The sequence below is a fragment of the Anolis carolinensis genome, chromosome 6 (genome assembly GCF_035594765.1).
Source record: "Anolis carolinensis isolate JA03-04 chromosome 6, rAnoCar3.1.pri, whole genome shotgun sequence".
Classification (NCBI taxonomy): Eukaryota; Metazoa; Chordata; class Lepidosauria; order Squamata; family Dactyloidae; genus Anolis; species Anolis carolinensis.
In genome coordinates, this window is record NC_085846.1 from 36,963,100 (window position 1) to 36,979,988 (window position 16,889).

Sequence of the window (16,889 nt, forward strand, 5' to 3'; positions counted from 1 at the left end):
GGGGAGACTGGGAAGTGCTGTCCAGAGGGAAGAATGTCTCTCAAGCTATGGCATTAAAACTTTTCTAAAATTACATATTGTAGATTGCAAATAAAGCAGAATTTTAGAAATGTATATTATTACGTCTTCTGTGGAGCAGGATTACGGTACTCCCTTTTTTGTTTTCTTCTCACTGCACTGGTTAGATTGTGAGAGGGCAGCCTGAGTTCAAAAGCCTTCAGTCTTTCTTGTATTCCTTAGCACATCTCATGTTGGAGGCGGGAATCTGTCCGTGTTTCACCTTGCAAGTCAGCAGAACCTTTCTGCAGAAAATAAGGGAGGGGAAAATTCTGGCCCTAGGCCCAACCTAACTTGGGAGGGGGATGTAAAACAACATTTTTTCTAGCTATATTGGAGTTGCAATTTTGCAACACTGGCTCAGCCAGACGACGCTGGTACTGAATCCAAAAGAATGTACCAAGCAAGAATTTTGAAGGAGTAATGAAGTGAAACAGCTTATATAACAGACTGGGAATCCTGCGGCCTTCCAGATCAGTGGTTCTCAACCTTCCCAATGCTGTGACCCCTTAATACATTTCCTCATGTTGTGGTGACCCCCAACCATCAGCAATTATTTTCATTGCTACTTCATAACTGTCATTTTGCTACTGTTATGAATCATAATGTAAATATCTGATATGCAAGATGTATTTTCATTCACTGGACCAAATTTGGCACAAATACCTGATACACCCAAATTTGAATATTGGTGGGGTTTGGGGGGGGGGGAGGTTGATTTTGTCATTTCGAAGTTGTAGTTGTACAATCAAAGAGCGTTCTAAATGCCACCAATGATGGAATCGAACCAAACTTAGCACACAAAACTCCCATGACCAACAGAAAATACTGGAAGGTTTTGGTGGGCATTGACCTTGAGTTTTGGAGTTGTAGTTCACCTAGACCCAGAGAGCACTGTGGACTCAAACAGTGATGGATCTGGACAAAACTTTGCACAAATACTTAATAGACCAAATTTGAACACTGGTGGAGCTTGGGGAAAATAGACCTTGATATTTGGGAGTTGTAGGTGCTGTGACTTATAGTTCACTTATAATCAAAGAGCATTCAGAAGCCCACCAGTGATAGAATTGGGCCAAACTTTCCACACAGAACCCCCATGACCAACAGAAAACACTGGAGGAATTTGGGAGGAATTGACAGTGATTTAGGGGAGATGTAGTTCACCTACATCTGGAGAGCACTGTGAATCCTAATGACCATGGGGGGATTTGCAGTCTGTTTCCAAAAAAAAAGAAGAGAACGACAGGCAGAGAGATCATCAGCCTTCTCTGCCAAAATGGTTCCTAAGACCATCAGAAATATGTGTTTTCTGATGGCCTTTGGCAAGCCCTCAGACATGCCCTCACAACCCCCCCCCCCCAAGGGTCCCGACCTCTAGGTTGAGAAACGCTGTCCTAGATGGTTTTGAACAACAACTCACAGCATTCTTCATGACTGGCAATCTTAATGCTGGCCATCACTGCTGGGAGTTGTAGTTCAAGAAACCTCTGAACAAGTGTACAATTTATAGCTCTAATTCAGGGCAATCTATGTATACTTTAAATCAGTGGTTCTCAACCTTGGGTCCCCAGATGTTTTTGGCCTTCAACTCCCAGAAATCCTAACAGCTGGTAAACTGACTGGGATTTCTGGGAGTTGTAGGCCAAAAACATCTGGGGATCCCAGGTTGAGAAACACTGCTTTAAATGCTCTGATGTACATACATGGATGAGCATGAACATATGATGTGCATGGCGTTTTACAAAACAATGTCATCGTCAACAGCCTGTTAAGTCTCTTCCCCAAGGAGGCATTCAGGGAACAGAAGTCAGGAAGAGACAATGCTAAGAAGAGCAGTAATCCTAAGACGTTACCTTCCACCAGGTCAAATTTTGATTATTCCAGTGTTACTCAAAGTGGTGGTCTATAAACCTATGCCATTTCACAAACCATCAGCTGCTGGTCCCTGGTGCGTTTCTTGGAAAGAAAGGAACAACCATAGCCAACTGGCACAGAGACAAATATGGTATTCGTGCCTGGCACATTGGGAAGAAGTTGCTGATTCCCCCACATCAGATAGCTTGAGCAGCACCACTGTGTTCATTGGCTCCGAACAGCAGTGGCTGTCCAAACTTTAATTCAGAGATCATTTCCCATTATCTCCTACCTGATGCCTTTAATGGGAGATGCCAAGGACTGAACTTGGAGCTTTCTTCCTCATACCGGTACAAAACATCTGTTCTACCACTGAGCTACAACTCTTCCCTGGAGAGCTGACTGTGAACAAATGCAGTTCAATCTATTTAGACTCGACAGGAAGGGAAGGCTAGAGAAATACAGCAAAGGCCTTGCAAGAAAAGTGCCTTTGAGAAAGGAATGAATGGCTGAGGTACAGAAGTTATCTTCAGCCAGTTAATAGGGGAGGATGAACAGAAGAAGATATCTGTTGTGCTCTGTGCCACAGCCAGGCAATGAGTAGTTAGGATCGCCAAGAAAATATATGGGAGGAAATGTGATGTAAAGGGACACAAGATCTGATGACTAATGTGGCAAATGATGAATCACCTCAGCCCAGGTCACCTCTGAATGGCAGTGTATAGGAACAATTATTATGTTGGCTGTTGCTGTCATGGCCTGCTTGCCGGGTTCACAGAGGCACCTGTCTGTAGGGAAAAGGATGTTGGGCCAAACAGTCCCTAGGACTGAACCAGATTTTGCTTCAGTTTTTATCATCACAAAGCTACGATATTGGTTGTGGGAAAACACTTGGGAGATCTAGATTTTAGCCTCCACGGAGCCATGAAAAAAATATGGTCGGCTATCTGGCTTTGGACCAATTGCTTTCTCACATATCTCTGACTCACAGGATTGTGAGAATAAAGAGAACAGTCATATATACCAGCTTGATCTTACTGGAGGAAAGGTAAGCCACAAATGTTATTATAACTACAGTACAACTCTCATATCCACAAGAGATACATTCCAAGATCCTCATGGAACTCTGTGTTTTTATTGTATTTTGATGGGAGAATGCCATAGAATAGCACTAGAGGACCTAGAAAAGCCCACCAATATTTCTGGAGGGAATATCATTTTGGAGCATCGGCAGGTGAAACCACGAATATTGGGTCCATGGATAAAGGGTCGTATTATAAATCCATAAAGATAACAGTCCAGTTGAATGTGACCAACAAAGCCTGAACAACATTTGCCTTTTGCCATTAGTAGCAAACAAGTAAGTATGCACCCAAAAGCAAGGAATGCAGGGGAAAAGGAAACTCCACTACAGAGCTTGGAAATAACTACAGTGGAGTCTCACTTATCCAACATAAACGCGCTGGCAGAACATTGGATAAGCTAAAATGTTGGATAATAAGGAAGGATTAAGGAAAAGCCTATTAAACGTCAAATTACATTATGATTTTACAAATTAAACACCAAAGCATCATGTTTTACAACAAATCAACAAAAAAAGCAGTTCAATACACAGTAACGTTATGTAGTAATTATTCTATTTATGAATTTAGCACCAAAACATTGCAATGTATTGAAAACATTGATTATAAAAACATTGACTACCAACAAATTGACTACAAATAAAGATAGAGTTGCATAAAATGTATTTGCAGTAACATTGTCAGAAGTTAAATCCATAAAAAATGCAATTCTTGCTGCCTAGAGAAATAGCTGTGGATCCAGGCAGGAGGCAGACTGCGTTGGATAATCCAGAATGTTGGATAAGTGAAGGTTGGATAAGCAAGACTCTATTGTAATTAAAATTATTTCTTTTCTTAATAGCAAAGCCATATAGAAGTTACATTATGTTTCCAACTAAACCAGGAATAACTCCGCTATTTTTGTAGCATGAATATAACTTTCCTACTTTAAGGTGGTATAACTGTGGAGGAGGACGATTGTATGGTTCAGGTGCTGGCTCGAGGTATGTCTCCTGTCACGTTCAGAAACAAAATAAATTAGAAATACCTAACTGCATTACTTTTCTAAAAAAGTTAAAGGAAATGCTACTTTAAAAACTAAGTATAATGATAAACTGACTATTTTGGGAGAGTGTCAATCCCATTTTTTAGTCTTGGACAGACCCACAGAATCAATGGGTCTTTGACATCTCAGTTTCCGACTGATTTCATGGGTACATGCTGTGTGCATATGTGTGTATGCCTTCAAGTGGCCTATTTATAGTCACCCCTTGAACTTCATAGGATTTTCCTAGGTAAAGAAAGCACAGAGATGGCTCTGCCAATCCCTTCTACATCCCCTTCTAGGGCTCCTTGTACACTGCTATATAATCCAATTATCAAATCAGATAATCTACATTATCTGCTTTGAACTGGATTATATGAGTCTATACTGCCGTATAATTCAAAGCAGATAATCTGGATTTTACATGGCAGTGTAGAAGGAGCCTAGAATCACCCCATCCCTGCTTGCTTTTTGCAGGACAGTCAAGACATGCCTCTGCCATTGGGCATTTATGGAATGATGAAAGATGATGTGTGTAGGATTGGGGGGGGGGGTCTATTTTTTAAACGTATTTTAACATTTTTATGTTTAATTACACAAACAATCCTTTTTATACCTCTTGTTGATATATTTGTGCTGCTTTAATTTGTATTGTGTCATAACTGCTGTTAGCTACCGTGAACCCCTATATTGGGAGAAAAGGAGGATAAAAATAAATACAAATCTATATGGTATATGGAAGTCAAAATATGTATGTATGTATGTATGTATGTATGTATGTATGTGGGATGGTTCCCACCTCCAGAGAATCCCATTGATGATAGATCTGGGCCAAACATGGCACACAAACCCATCACGACCATTTTAAAATTGGGGAGGGGGGTGAATTGACAGAGGATGATGGGAAGTTGTAGCGAACTATGTCATTCCAATTGATGATGGATATAGACCAAATTTGGCACACATGCCCGTCATAACCAACTTTAAATGCTGTAAGGATTTGGGGAGGCTCAACCGGTGGTGATGGGAGTTGTAGTCCACACACATGTGGAGAACGGTGTGAATCCTAACAACAATAGATCTAGACTAAACTTCCCATATGTACCCACAGTGACAAACTACTACCTGGGTTTCAGCGGGCACTGACAGCAGATGATGTTTGACGGTTTGTATAGTTTTTAATTGATCTTTATGTTATAGTTAGGGCCAAGCTTTAGTACAGTAGGTTAAATCACCAGTTGCAATAAATCTTGTCAGTTCGAAGCCTGGGTCAGGGTGAGCTCCTGACCTTTAGCCCAGCTTCCTCCAACCTAGCAGATTGAAAGCAAAACGTGAGTAGATAAAGTGGGAAGGTATTAAAGGCATTAAATGCCAGGAAAATACTGGGCAATTCAACAAAAAAAAAGAGGCGGAAGTTACGAACAAAGCTCTTCAGATGGGACATGGAGTGACAACACGCCCCAGCACCCCATGGCCAGAACCAAGCAGAAACCTCCAAGAAGCCTATAAGTAAAGGTAAAGGTTTTCCCCTGGCGTTAAGTCCAGTTGTGTCCGACTCTGGTCATCTCATCTGGTCTGCTCATCTCCATTTCTAAGCCAAAGAGCCGGTGTTATCCATAGGCACCTCTAAGGTCATGTGGCCGGCATGACTGCAAGGAGCACTGTTACCTTCCTGCCAGAGTGGTACCTATTGATCTACTCACATTTGCATGTTTTCGAACTGCTAGGTTGGAAGAAGCTTGGGATATTTGTTGTTTATTCATTCAGTTGCTTCGACTCTTCGTGACCTCATGGACCAGCCCACAAGATATTAAATCTTGTCATGTCTGACTCCGGAGGTTGGTGCTCATCTCCAATTCTAAGCCGAAAAGCTGGCATTGTCTGTAGACGCCTCCATGATCATATGGTTGACATGACTGCATGGAGCGCCGTTACCTTCCCACTGGAGCAGTACCTATTGATCTACTCACATTTGCATGTTTTCAAACTGCTAGGTTGGCAGAAGCTGAGGCTAACAGCGGGAGCTCACTTCACTCCCCAGATTTGAACCTCTGACCTTTTGGTCAGCAAGATCAGCAGCTTAGCGATTTAATCCACTGCGCCACCGGGGGCTCCTAGGGGTGAGAAAAGCGGTATAGAAATACAATAAATACATAAATATATGAAATGATGGGAGTTGTAGTCCACCTACATCCAGTGAGCCCTGTGTAATGTTTCCCCCAACTCAGGCCTCTTCCACACCACTGTATAAAAATCCACATTGAACTGGTATATGGCAGTGTGGACTCATATAACCCAGTTCAAAGCAGATACAATAGAGTCTCACTTATCCAACACTCACTTATCCAATGTTCTGGATTATCCAATGCATTTTTGTAGTCAATGTTTTCAATACAGTGTGATATTTTGGTGCTAAATTTGTAAATACAGTAAATACTACGTAGCATTACTGCATATTGAACTACTTTTGCTGTCAAATTTGTTGTCTAACATGATGTTTTGGTGCTTAATTTGTAAAATCATAACCTAATTTGATGTTTAATAGGCTTCTCCTTAATCTCTCCTTATTATCCAACATATTCACTTATCCAACATTCTGCCGGCCCGTTTATATTGGATAAGTGAGACTCTACTGTATTGTAGATTATCTACCTTGATATTCTGGCTGTGTGGAAAGGCCCTCATTTTTTGTTTCTGGGTTATAAATGCCATTTCCTAATGGGTTCTATCATAAAAACATGGGGAAAATTTATTAAACTGAAAAAAACATTGTTTTTTGCAGGACATCCTGCAGCACATTTTGCTATAGTTTTTCAATTAATGAACATCTCATCTTGTCTCAACCAATTCAACATAGGGTTGTTGTATGTCTTTCGGGCTGTGTGGCCATGTCCTCTGAGGATGCCTGCCATAGATGTGGGCAAAACGTCAGGAGAGAATACATCTGGAACATGGCCACACAGCCCAAAAGACATACAACAACCCTGTGATCCCAGCCATGAAAGCCTTCGACAACACAATTCAACATAGTTGGTGGAAACCACAAAAATGAACTTTCTGGAGTATAACAGCTACTTTCAAAGTAAGTGTCACACAATAAAACAGGAAATACGACTTTCAGAACAGGAACAGATGTTTTTCCCTCCAAATTTAGTTACATAGTGTTACGTAGTTGACATACCCATCAGAACCAACTTGAAACCATGTCAGGATTTGGGGGAATGACAGAGGATGTTGAGAGTCGAATTCCCCCAGCGGTGGCGTGGGTGGCGTATTTTTAAAAAAAAAATGTCAAGGATTTCTTTGTCAGGAACTTAAGACACATTTCTGACTCTTCCTCCCACTGTGGGTTTTTCCAGATCCACTTTTATTCTCTCTTTTTTTAAACAGAAGGGAGGGGAGCACTTCCTCACTCGGCCGCTAGGGGGCGAAGGGCTCGGCTGGACTTTGGGCGGCGTGAGAGCGAGTCTGCCCTCATGCGAAGCCACCTTGGGCTTGCCTTGCTGAGGGAAGGGTGGCATGAAGAAACCCAGGAGAGAGGAGGCTCAAAGGAGGGGCTGGAGGGGGGGGGGGGAGGGGGGCCAGGTCTGTGGGGGGAGACCCTCACTCCCTCAGAAAGAGAGAGATAAGTGTCTCTCCCCTCCATTAAAACATGAGTAAAGGCCCCACACCGAAGTCTCTCCCCCTCAGCGTGGCTTTGAAGTGATGCTCAATGGCCTTTTACCTCAGAAAGGCCCTTCAGCAGGGAGAGGTGCCTTTCCCCCTCAGGGATAGCTTTGCCCTTTCGATGGGAATTATTATTATTAATTATTATTTATTACTGAACCACACAGAGATAAGACACGCGTGTGGGGGAATCCGTGGGCTTTGAGACCCAGGAAGCTCTTTGCCTGCTTCTCCCTCACGCTCCCATTCTCTGCTGCTGCTGCTGCTGCTGCTTCTGCTGCTGCTTAATGCTTATTCCTGCTCCAGAGGCTCCTTTTTCCTCTGCCTCAAAGCAGGTGACTCTGCTCTTTCCTCCTCCTTCCTGGTCTCCCTTCCCAAGGCCATGGTGGTGGTTGTGGTGGTGGCCCTTGCTTTTGGGAATGGGCAAGCCCTTGCTGCCTTTGGCTTTCCTTGTTGCCTTGGCCAGCAAAGCCGTGGGTAGCAGCTCCTCTCTGCGGCTGCTGCCTGGCATCTTTGCTCCTTTTCTTCCCCAGCTTTCAGGAGGAGGAGAAGAAGAAGAGGGATTTGATGTCTATTTTTTTTTTTTTGGCTAGGTTTCAAAAGCCCCCTTCTGCAATCGAGGGCTGCTGCGGCGGAGGAGAAAAGTTGCAGCTCTATTTATTTCTTATTTTTTCCCCTCCCCTGCACCTGCCATTGAGACTTCCTGTTCAGAGAGCCCAACCGCTGCCTTTGGGTTCTTCCTCTTTTTTTTGGAGTTTAGCAAAGCGTTTGACTCCTCTCTTCCATTCCAGGGCCTCTAACCTGAACAAGGATGGAGCTGTGGGCTCCTCAGAAAGACTGAAGAAGTGGATTTTGCTTTCTTTTTCCTCTCCTAGGTATGAATGAAGCAGGCTAGGGAGGAGAAGAAGAAGGCGTCTTCAAGGGACTGACCCTCTTCATGATGGTGGCTGGTCCCTGATTTTTGAAGGAGTCACCTTGCAAGGAGACCCCTCTTCTTCATTTCATGGAGCTCCCCCAGCCTCTATGCATTTGAGGTATCTGTGACACGTGTTGGAACTACCTCCAACATCCCCTTTTTGGCTGGCATCAAAAGTTTGGGTCTGAAGGGGTGTTAACTCCCTTCGACCTTTTGTGAGGAAAAGACGACTGCATCTGGACTTGGAAACCATTCCTTTTATTTGATCGTGGGGAGCTTTGCAGTCTCAAGGATGGGCAATGCAGCGAGCAGCATGGAGATGTCTCCAGCCAAGGAGATTAAAAGCCAGCCAACCGCGTCTTCGCCTCTGCCCCCCAAACAGCCTGCGCCCCCCAAGCAGCCCATGCCTAGTGCTGGCGAACTGGAAGAGCGGTTCTCTCATGTGCTGGTAAGTCTTCCTTGACCTGTGCTTTCTCCCAGGACACACCATCTTTGAATCCTGTCTCCATTCCATTACCTTCAACATACACACAGAGCAAACTAACCTGGCTAGGAGTCAAGTCATGCCTGCAGTTGGTGAGGTTAAAGATGCGTGAAAGAACCAGGTTTTTGCTCCTAGCTCTGTTCTGCCAATGCATTACACCTGGTGAAGGGAAGCCTCTTCTAATGTGGGAGTTACCAGTTGGGATTATCTCATACCATTTAACCCCTGTTCTGCCATGTTTTTCTGTGGAAAGCTTGCAGACTAAAAATCTGAAACATTAATAATGTGGTCCAATTGCAACAAGATTTGGAATGATCTGGGCATCCACATCCTATCTCAAAGGTGGATTCTCCTCCACATTAGAGACATATGGAGTGAAGGTGCAATTAACTCCAGATGCATTCATGGCAAGGGGAGGGGGAGAGGAAGTGTGTATGTTCTTGTCTCGCCTGTCTCTCCCCAAGGAGGTCAAATCAAATTGTCTTTTTTCATCTTGCTTGAAATTGGTTGGCAAACTCTCTGGAGGAAAGCATGTATTCTTCTTTACAATTAGTGTTAAAAAGATATTTAGCCAACTGTAAAACAGCCATCGTAGTGTAATGGCATTGGACTGTGACTCTAGAGAACAGGGTTTGATTCCCCACTCAGCCATGGAAACCTGCTGGGTGGCTTTCAGCAAGTCACACACTCTCAACCTCAGGAATGAAGGACCCAAGTTTAGGAGAGGTTGAAAATTAATTCCCCTACCAGAATTTTACAGAGCAATGCCTTTCTCTCATGATCATCATGCTGGCATGATGTCGTGGTTTGAGCTCAAGACTAAAACTCTGCAGTCCAGGAAATTCCCACTCAGCTATTAGAAACCCTTTGGGTAACCTTGGGCAAGTCTCACACTCTCAGCCTCATAAGGGAAGCAAAGGGAAACCTCCTCTTAACAATTTTTTCCAAGAATACCCCATGATGGGCTCAACTTGGGGTCACCATAAGTTGGATACAACTTGAAAGCAAGAACAACAGCATTTTTGACCTCTAAGATGATTGACCTCCACAAGCGATGTGTTCTTCAGGCCTTGCTCTCAGTTGGGTGTTTTTAGATGTTGATCCACATAGGATTTCTAACTTTGGGAGGAAGAAAGTAGCATAGCCCCCCTCTTGTTTTCTGGATGGCACAAGACCAATTTTGTAGTGGGTCATGTTGGAAACTAAACAGCCCTTTAGAACACATGAGCTGATCCAAGATGAGATGTGTAATCTTATTGCCAAATGCTAATGTGCCTATTTCCTATTTAGACAATGATTCCCTCCACAACAGAATTAATTACTGCTTTATCTATGCCTAACACTATCCTAACATGAGTTATACAGCTGCATGCAGCATGGTGATGGGATGGGGTGGGGGAATGATGACAGTGTGAGGTCTGTAGTTCTCTGTCAGTGATGTTCTATTCCTAGGAGTTCTGAGAAACATGTGTTTGGTTGATCAGCTATCATTATAACTGGCATGTTGTTGTGCTTATAGCGTCCTTAGAGTGGGGGGAATGCCAGTCTTGCTCTCCATGAGCAAGGTAGCATAAATCCAGGAGTCTGATCAGTGATTCTGGAAGAGACATCACCCCGGGTGTGGCTTGTGCACATGGCATGAAAGCAGGAGTAGCACTGCTTCAATTGTGAGCATATTTTAAAAACTATTTTATGCATTTCAAAAAGTAGTTTAGTAAAGCAGGTTACTAATTAATGTTTTATAGATAGCATTAAATTTTAAAAAGCATCATTTTGAAGAGCTGAACTGCAAGAGCAGCAGCCAGCATAGTCAGTGGGTGAGAGATACTAGGAGGAGTGATCCAACAACTTTTGGAAGGCTGCCTGATTTTTACTTCTGTTTTGCACTGTCTAAAGTTTCAAAATGTATCTCTGCAGATTTGTTTATTGATTTTAGGCCTCCTTATTATACTTTTTATGAATAGTTTTTACCAACGAAAGCAGTGATATTTCAAAGACTAGTCCTCCAGGTGTTTGGACTTCAACTCTCAGAAGCCTCAGTTACCTTGACCGATAATCAGTGGAAGACCAGAGTTTTGGAAACACTGAACTAGAGTTCGTTGTTGAGATGAGCCTTCAAGTCAATTCTGACTGAAGCAGTTTTGTCATAGAGTTTTCTTGGCAAGACTTATGCTGAAGAGATTTGCCATTGCCTTTCTCTTAAGGCTGAGATTGTGCAATGTGCCCAAGATTAACCTCCAGTTTCCATGCCCGAGTGAGGATTTCAGCCTGGTCTTCCGGAATCCTAGTCCAATACTCAAACTACTACATTGACTCTAACTTGAGTAGATCTACTCCATCATGAAAAATTTCTAACTCAATATTTATATAAATGCCAATGATCAGTGGGTTTCTTCTAGTTAGAATTAACAATTACAGTACATTCAAGCTAAAACAGGAAGTTAAGAAGCATATGGGGACAGGTGAGCTGTTTCCGAACAATGCTCATGGTAGAACAGGATTAGGCAAATTGAAGCCTCCAGCTATTGTAGGACTAAACTCCTTATCAATCCTCACCCCTAGCAATGCGAACTAAGGATGATAGGAATGATAGTTCTGGAGCCCTTTCATGTGGAACAGAAGGGGGAGAAAGAGGGATTGGCCTCCCACCCAAACTAGGATGTTTGAATCTGGGCCCTTTCCCACAAATGAACTCAGAAAATTGGGCCACAAAGGTTCCTATGTAGTAAGCCCCTTTAAGAATGAGCAATCAGAATTGTACCAAGAAATATTAAGGCCACTGTTGATATTGGGCAATCCCAGGAACCGTAAAGCCTACCTGTAGTCTATCTTATGACATGAGAGTAAGTTACAGCAAACACATGGAAGATGCTTCTAAGCATACATGGTGCTTTTTCAAATTTATATGGTATTTCAGTTATGATGGATGAGAAAAATAATTTGTCCTCACCCTGTAAGCACCTGCCAGTAAGCAAACTGAAAAACAATCTGCCTGTCAGTGCTTACCTTGCCAGGTTTGCCGAAGTAAAAGCAGAATGAAGCTCCTGTGCCTTTAATGGCTAGGTAGGGGAAGACATTTCAATAGGTGTAACATGTTACCTTGTTGTGTGACAAACAACACCTGATGAGGTTCCCTCTTCTACACAATAGGTATAGGAGCTATCTCCAACTTTCATTTTTGGCACTTCTATGTGCCACCCCCCCGAACAAAATTCTAGGTTTCTTGGGGTTACACCATTCCCACCCCTGTTTTAAGAGATTAGCATCTATAATTAAATTGCAGGAAGAAAGTGTTCACGTCACAGAAGAAATCCACCAAGGTGAAAAGTAACTATTCATCCCAGGACCATTAGAGACATCTTTATAAGTAGAGGCTTACTTCGCTGTTCACATAGTCAGCCAGTCTCACAGTGTTGGCCCTGGGGATCATGAAGCAGAAAACAGGATGGATGCTGTCTCTTAATTAAACCAGACTCTCTTGGTTTAAGGATAAGAATCAGCAATGTTGTGAAAAAGAGGACAGGACAACTATCTCTTTAATAGCTGTGTGGAAGAGGGAATTTCAGCAGGTGTTAGTCATGCGAGTTTCATTTGTTGAAATACCCCTTTCCACATGACAGTTAAAGATGTAAATACCCTCTTCTCATTTTTTGTCTGGCAGTCTGATTAGATTTAGCCTCCTAAGTATTTGCTCCAAAGACACCAGTCCATAGGAAAGAAAAGCTTATTGACAGTTGGACTAGCCAGCAACATGTTTTGAGAGGTAGTGAAGGTCCTGGTTTACCGTTCCAAAGGTCCTCTAAAGGCCACTTTCTTGGAAATTGACAAGTTGTAAAAAGGATGGCTGTAAGTGGTGGAGTTCATATGGAAGTTTTTGCACTTTGAATTGGCTCCCTATACTCTGTCATAGTATAGGTGAGGGCCAAACAACTTAACTCTGAATCTGAATGAGATGGACACAGTGGGTTGGTGTACAGCTTGTTCTGGATAGAGCTTTATTCAAGGTTGCCGAGAGCTGGCACTGGTCCCAACCAAAATGTGTGGTTCTTAAATCAATCATTATAGCTTTTCTGTTGAGATACCAATATCTATTTTGTTACATATTGTTTATTTTTTCATTGCTCATGTCCTCAGGGGCCTGGCTCTTCTATTTTTCATTCCTGACTGCATTCTGTCTGAAAGAGCAGTTTGGCAATACTCTTGGAACCAGCATTGTCTCTTGAGGCCAAAGTGTGCTTGGTGCAACATTTTACCAGCTTTGTCTGATTTGTTACCTGCCACCCGTCTCTTTCGCATTACACAGCTATACAAAGAAGATTCCTCTTTATCTATCATTATTCTTGTTGTAGTTTTTCACTGTAGTGAAGGGCATTGTCAGCCAGAGAGCTGTAGTAAGTCACCACACAACAAACCCAGGAATTCCACAGTGTCAGTAAAGAGGAATCATAGTGCTATAATCATTTAGTATGATAAACCCTTCGATAAAACTAGTCTGGTTCCAGCTATCCACCTACTGATCATTCCAGTTTGGATCACACCACAAATGAAAACCAGAACATGTGACCAAACCACATGATAGTGTAGTCAAGTCTCGACTGTCGAGATATCAACAGTTATTAAGGAGGAAGAACACACAAACTAGAAATGGCTGCAGTAGTTGCTTTCACTTTACTGTGAAAGGCAAGATTTTACCATCTCTTCTTCTTCCCCTATAGCTGAACTCATTAAGTGCAAAAAAAATTGCACTTCCAACTGCGTTTGTAGCAACTGAAATAAACTGATGACAAAGGTGGAAATGGGAGGAGGAGGAAATGGGGACATTTCAAAAGCAAATGAAAGGATGAAACAATAGATGTGTTATTAGGACTGTTCCTGCCAAATTGGGATAGTTGTAGAGTGTGGTAATGCATGCTTCGGGGGGGGGGGGGGTGTCCATCAAAACAATCTGGAAGTTCCAACTAGGACTAAGTTCAGCAGCTAGAATGGTTTGCCTAGGCGGAGTCACATTAGATCAGTGGTTTTCAACCTGTAGGCCAAAACATTTGGGAATCCACAGATTGAGAACCACTGCGTTAGATCATGTTGGATCTGAGGGATACATGTTGGATGCCTATTTGCTATTAAGCCCCCTTCAAAATAGCTTGGGGCCCAAACATGCAAATAAGTACTTCCTCCCATGTTACCTTCTTCTTACATTTAAGATAATCAAAGGAGACCTTGTAGTGTGTGCCTTCTATAAAACAAGTGTGTTCAGCATCAGCAAAAGAAAGGTACTTCTCTATGGAGATGACCTGGTTTTCCAATGTCCTTCCATCAACATTGGAAGGTGCCAATGTTGTATGTGGGATGGGGGAATTCAAAAGCCTCCTACTTGTGCAGGCATTTACAATGCTTTGACTAATATTTTAAAATGCAAATGTGTATTTTAAAATAGATTGGCACAGTTTTAAGCCCACCAGGTTTTTAGTATTTAAGTTTCGATATTTAGGTTATTCTTTGTGTTGGATTTCTTTAATATAAAAACCCTCTCTGTGATGAAGGCATTATATGGATATTTTTTAAAAATACTTTACAAGCATGCTCAAGGATATATAAGCAGAAGTTATATCTTAAGACCCAGTATAGCATGGTGACTGAATTACAGTATGAGACAGGGAGTTCCTTACTCAAAGCCCAACTGGTACTTTTTGATCACTCAACACATTTTTGGCTTACATCCAGACATAAACAAAATTAGGATAATCATCCAGAACCACCTTAGTCAGTTATGAAATACCAGACTTGGGAATATGTGGCTCACCAGATGTTTGGTGTGCCTTCATCTCTCATATCAAAATATAGTTTATTAAAGTAATAGTCCAAAAACAGTTCAGTAAATTAACAGAGACTTGAAACACTTAAACTCCAGTGTTATTAGGCAGTCAAAGCAGGAAAAACGCCAAAAGCATTAATTGTCATATAATCCGGATTAACCAGAGATATAATCTGGATTTGACATAGAGTACTTGAACTCAGCCCAAAAGCTCAAAACGGGCTTAAAATGGCAAAACAAACAAAGGCAAACAGTTATGAAGCCCCAAAAACTTTCCCAAAACCCAGAAGTACAACAGCGATTTCAAACTGAAACAAAAACCCAAACCGGGCTAAAAAGCTCTTTGCTGTGAGCGGCAAAAACAAGCAAAACTGGAAGACGCTGAAGAGTTAGCGGCAAACTGCTGCAGAGACAAACGCCGAGCCAGGAGTTAAAGGAGCGGAGCGCTGTAACACAGTCAAGCCGGTCCGAAGTCGGGATAAGGAGAACGCGTCAGGATCGGGAACAAAGCCAGTAGTCAGCAACAGTAGACAGCCACAGAGACAGGAACGACGCCAAGCCGAGTTTGGGAGTGAAAAGCCGAGTTGAGTTCCAGTCCAAGGTCCAAGGGGTGAAGTCATCAAAAGAAGGTCCACGTCATGGAATGGCACAAAGAGCCAAGACAATGGAGGCGAACAGCAGCTAATGCAAAATAGTAATACCAGTGCAGTCCAGGGAAACCCACACAATTCCAGCCCTCCATTGCAGAATAACCTGGATCAAACTTACATCTGTTGCAAAGTCCCAAGCCAGTCTTCAGAATCACGTACAGGAAACCCAATGGCACCCAGCAACACCTTGCCACACACAAAGCATAGTGACCCAACATCCCCAATTTATTTAGGTTTCCTTGGGTGTCCAAACCTCTAATGCCCTAGGATCAGGCGTCCCAAACTCCTCATCAGAATCAAGATCATCCTGCCCACACCCAACTCTATCCACACCTGTGGAACTACCCTCATTCCTCCAGGCAGACCATGTGGGATCTGCTTCTGAAGATACCCAAGCCTCTCCAGCATTTACAGCATCCATGGACCCAGATTCCTCCCCAAGATCCTCTGGAGCCTGTGCCCAATCTATGCCAACTTCCTCCGTCACCACTAGTTCCTCAGCATCCATTTCCAGCTCAAGATCCCCTCCCAAGTCCCTGCATGAATCTTCCTCAGAAGACTCCTCATCAATCTCCCTGATTCTCTTCCTGTATAAATCTTCCAGCGAGCCCTCCTTGCGAGGGTTCTTTCTTCATCTCCTGATCCCACCATTATCACTCACAGCCTCAGAAGAGTCATTCACAACAACATCTAGAAGGCTTCACTTTCCCACCCTGACACAGGGATTATTGAAATCATTCATATTGACAGTGGTGATATATGTGTGTGTGTCTTTTTTATTGGCTCAGGAATGTTAGGGAATAAAGACTAGAGAACAAGCAGGTTTATTTTGAGTCAGGACTCTGCTTCCAGTCCTGTTTTAATGCTGGAATTCAGCCTGAAAACACATGATGCAAAGATCAAGAATGTGCTCCACCTGGCACTTCTAGCAACAACCAGCTTCTCTACATATTTGATTAGAGTGACAAATGCTTCAAATTCAAGGATACGATAGCCCAGCAATTTTGAGTAACAGAGATTCCACCACAATAGGCTAGCATAATGATTAAAACTGGGGGTTACAAGCCAAAAACTTTCACTCCCGAACTCCATTGTAAGCTCACTTATGTGGCTTTTGGCATAGCTTTAAAAATTCTGGCTGTACTAAGTGGTAAATTATGGGAGGTGTAGTCTAAAAAGTAACTTTTTGACATTGGACAAGTCATACCCTTGCAATATCACCCCCCAGTGACAAGATCATCTTGGAAAATCATATAATCAACCCTCTCCATTTGTGGGTAATTTTTGTGGATTTGATTATTCAGGGGTTTGATTGATATGTTCTCTCTAGGAATGCTTAGG

At 42.7% G+C, this 16,889-nt stretch overlaps 1 protein-coding gene across 6 annotated transcripts in view; it reads left to right on the forward strand.

Moving 5' to 3' along the window:
- The first annotated feature begins 7,630 nt into the window (after positions 1-7,630).
- The window catches only part of fmnl1 (formin like 1), a 98,116-nt gene continuing 88,857 nt past the window's right edge, over positions 7,631-16,889 (forward strand). For 3 of the 6 annotated variants that reach the window (XM_008113236.3, XM_008113234.3, XM_062957612.1), the window contains exon 1: positions 7,631-9,050. In XM_008113236.3, the coding sequence (XP_008111443.2) occupies positions 8,895-9,050 (156 nt within the window). In that variant the 5' untranslated portion in view covers positions 7,631-8,894. The remainder of the gene's footprint in view (positions 9,051-16,889) is intronic. The other 3 variants (XM_008113241.3, XM_008113237.3, XM_008113240.3) reach the window with 1 other exon arrangement.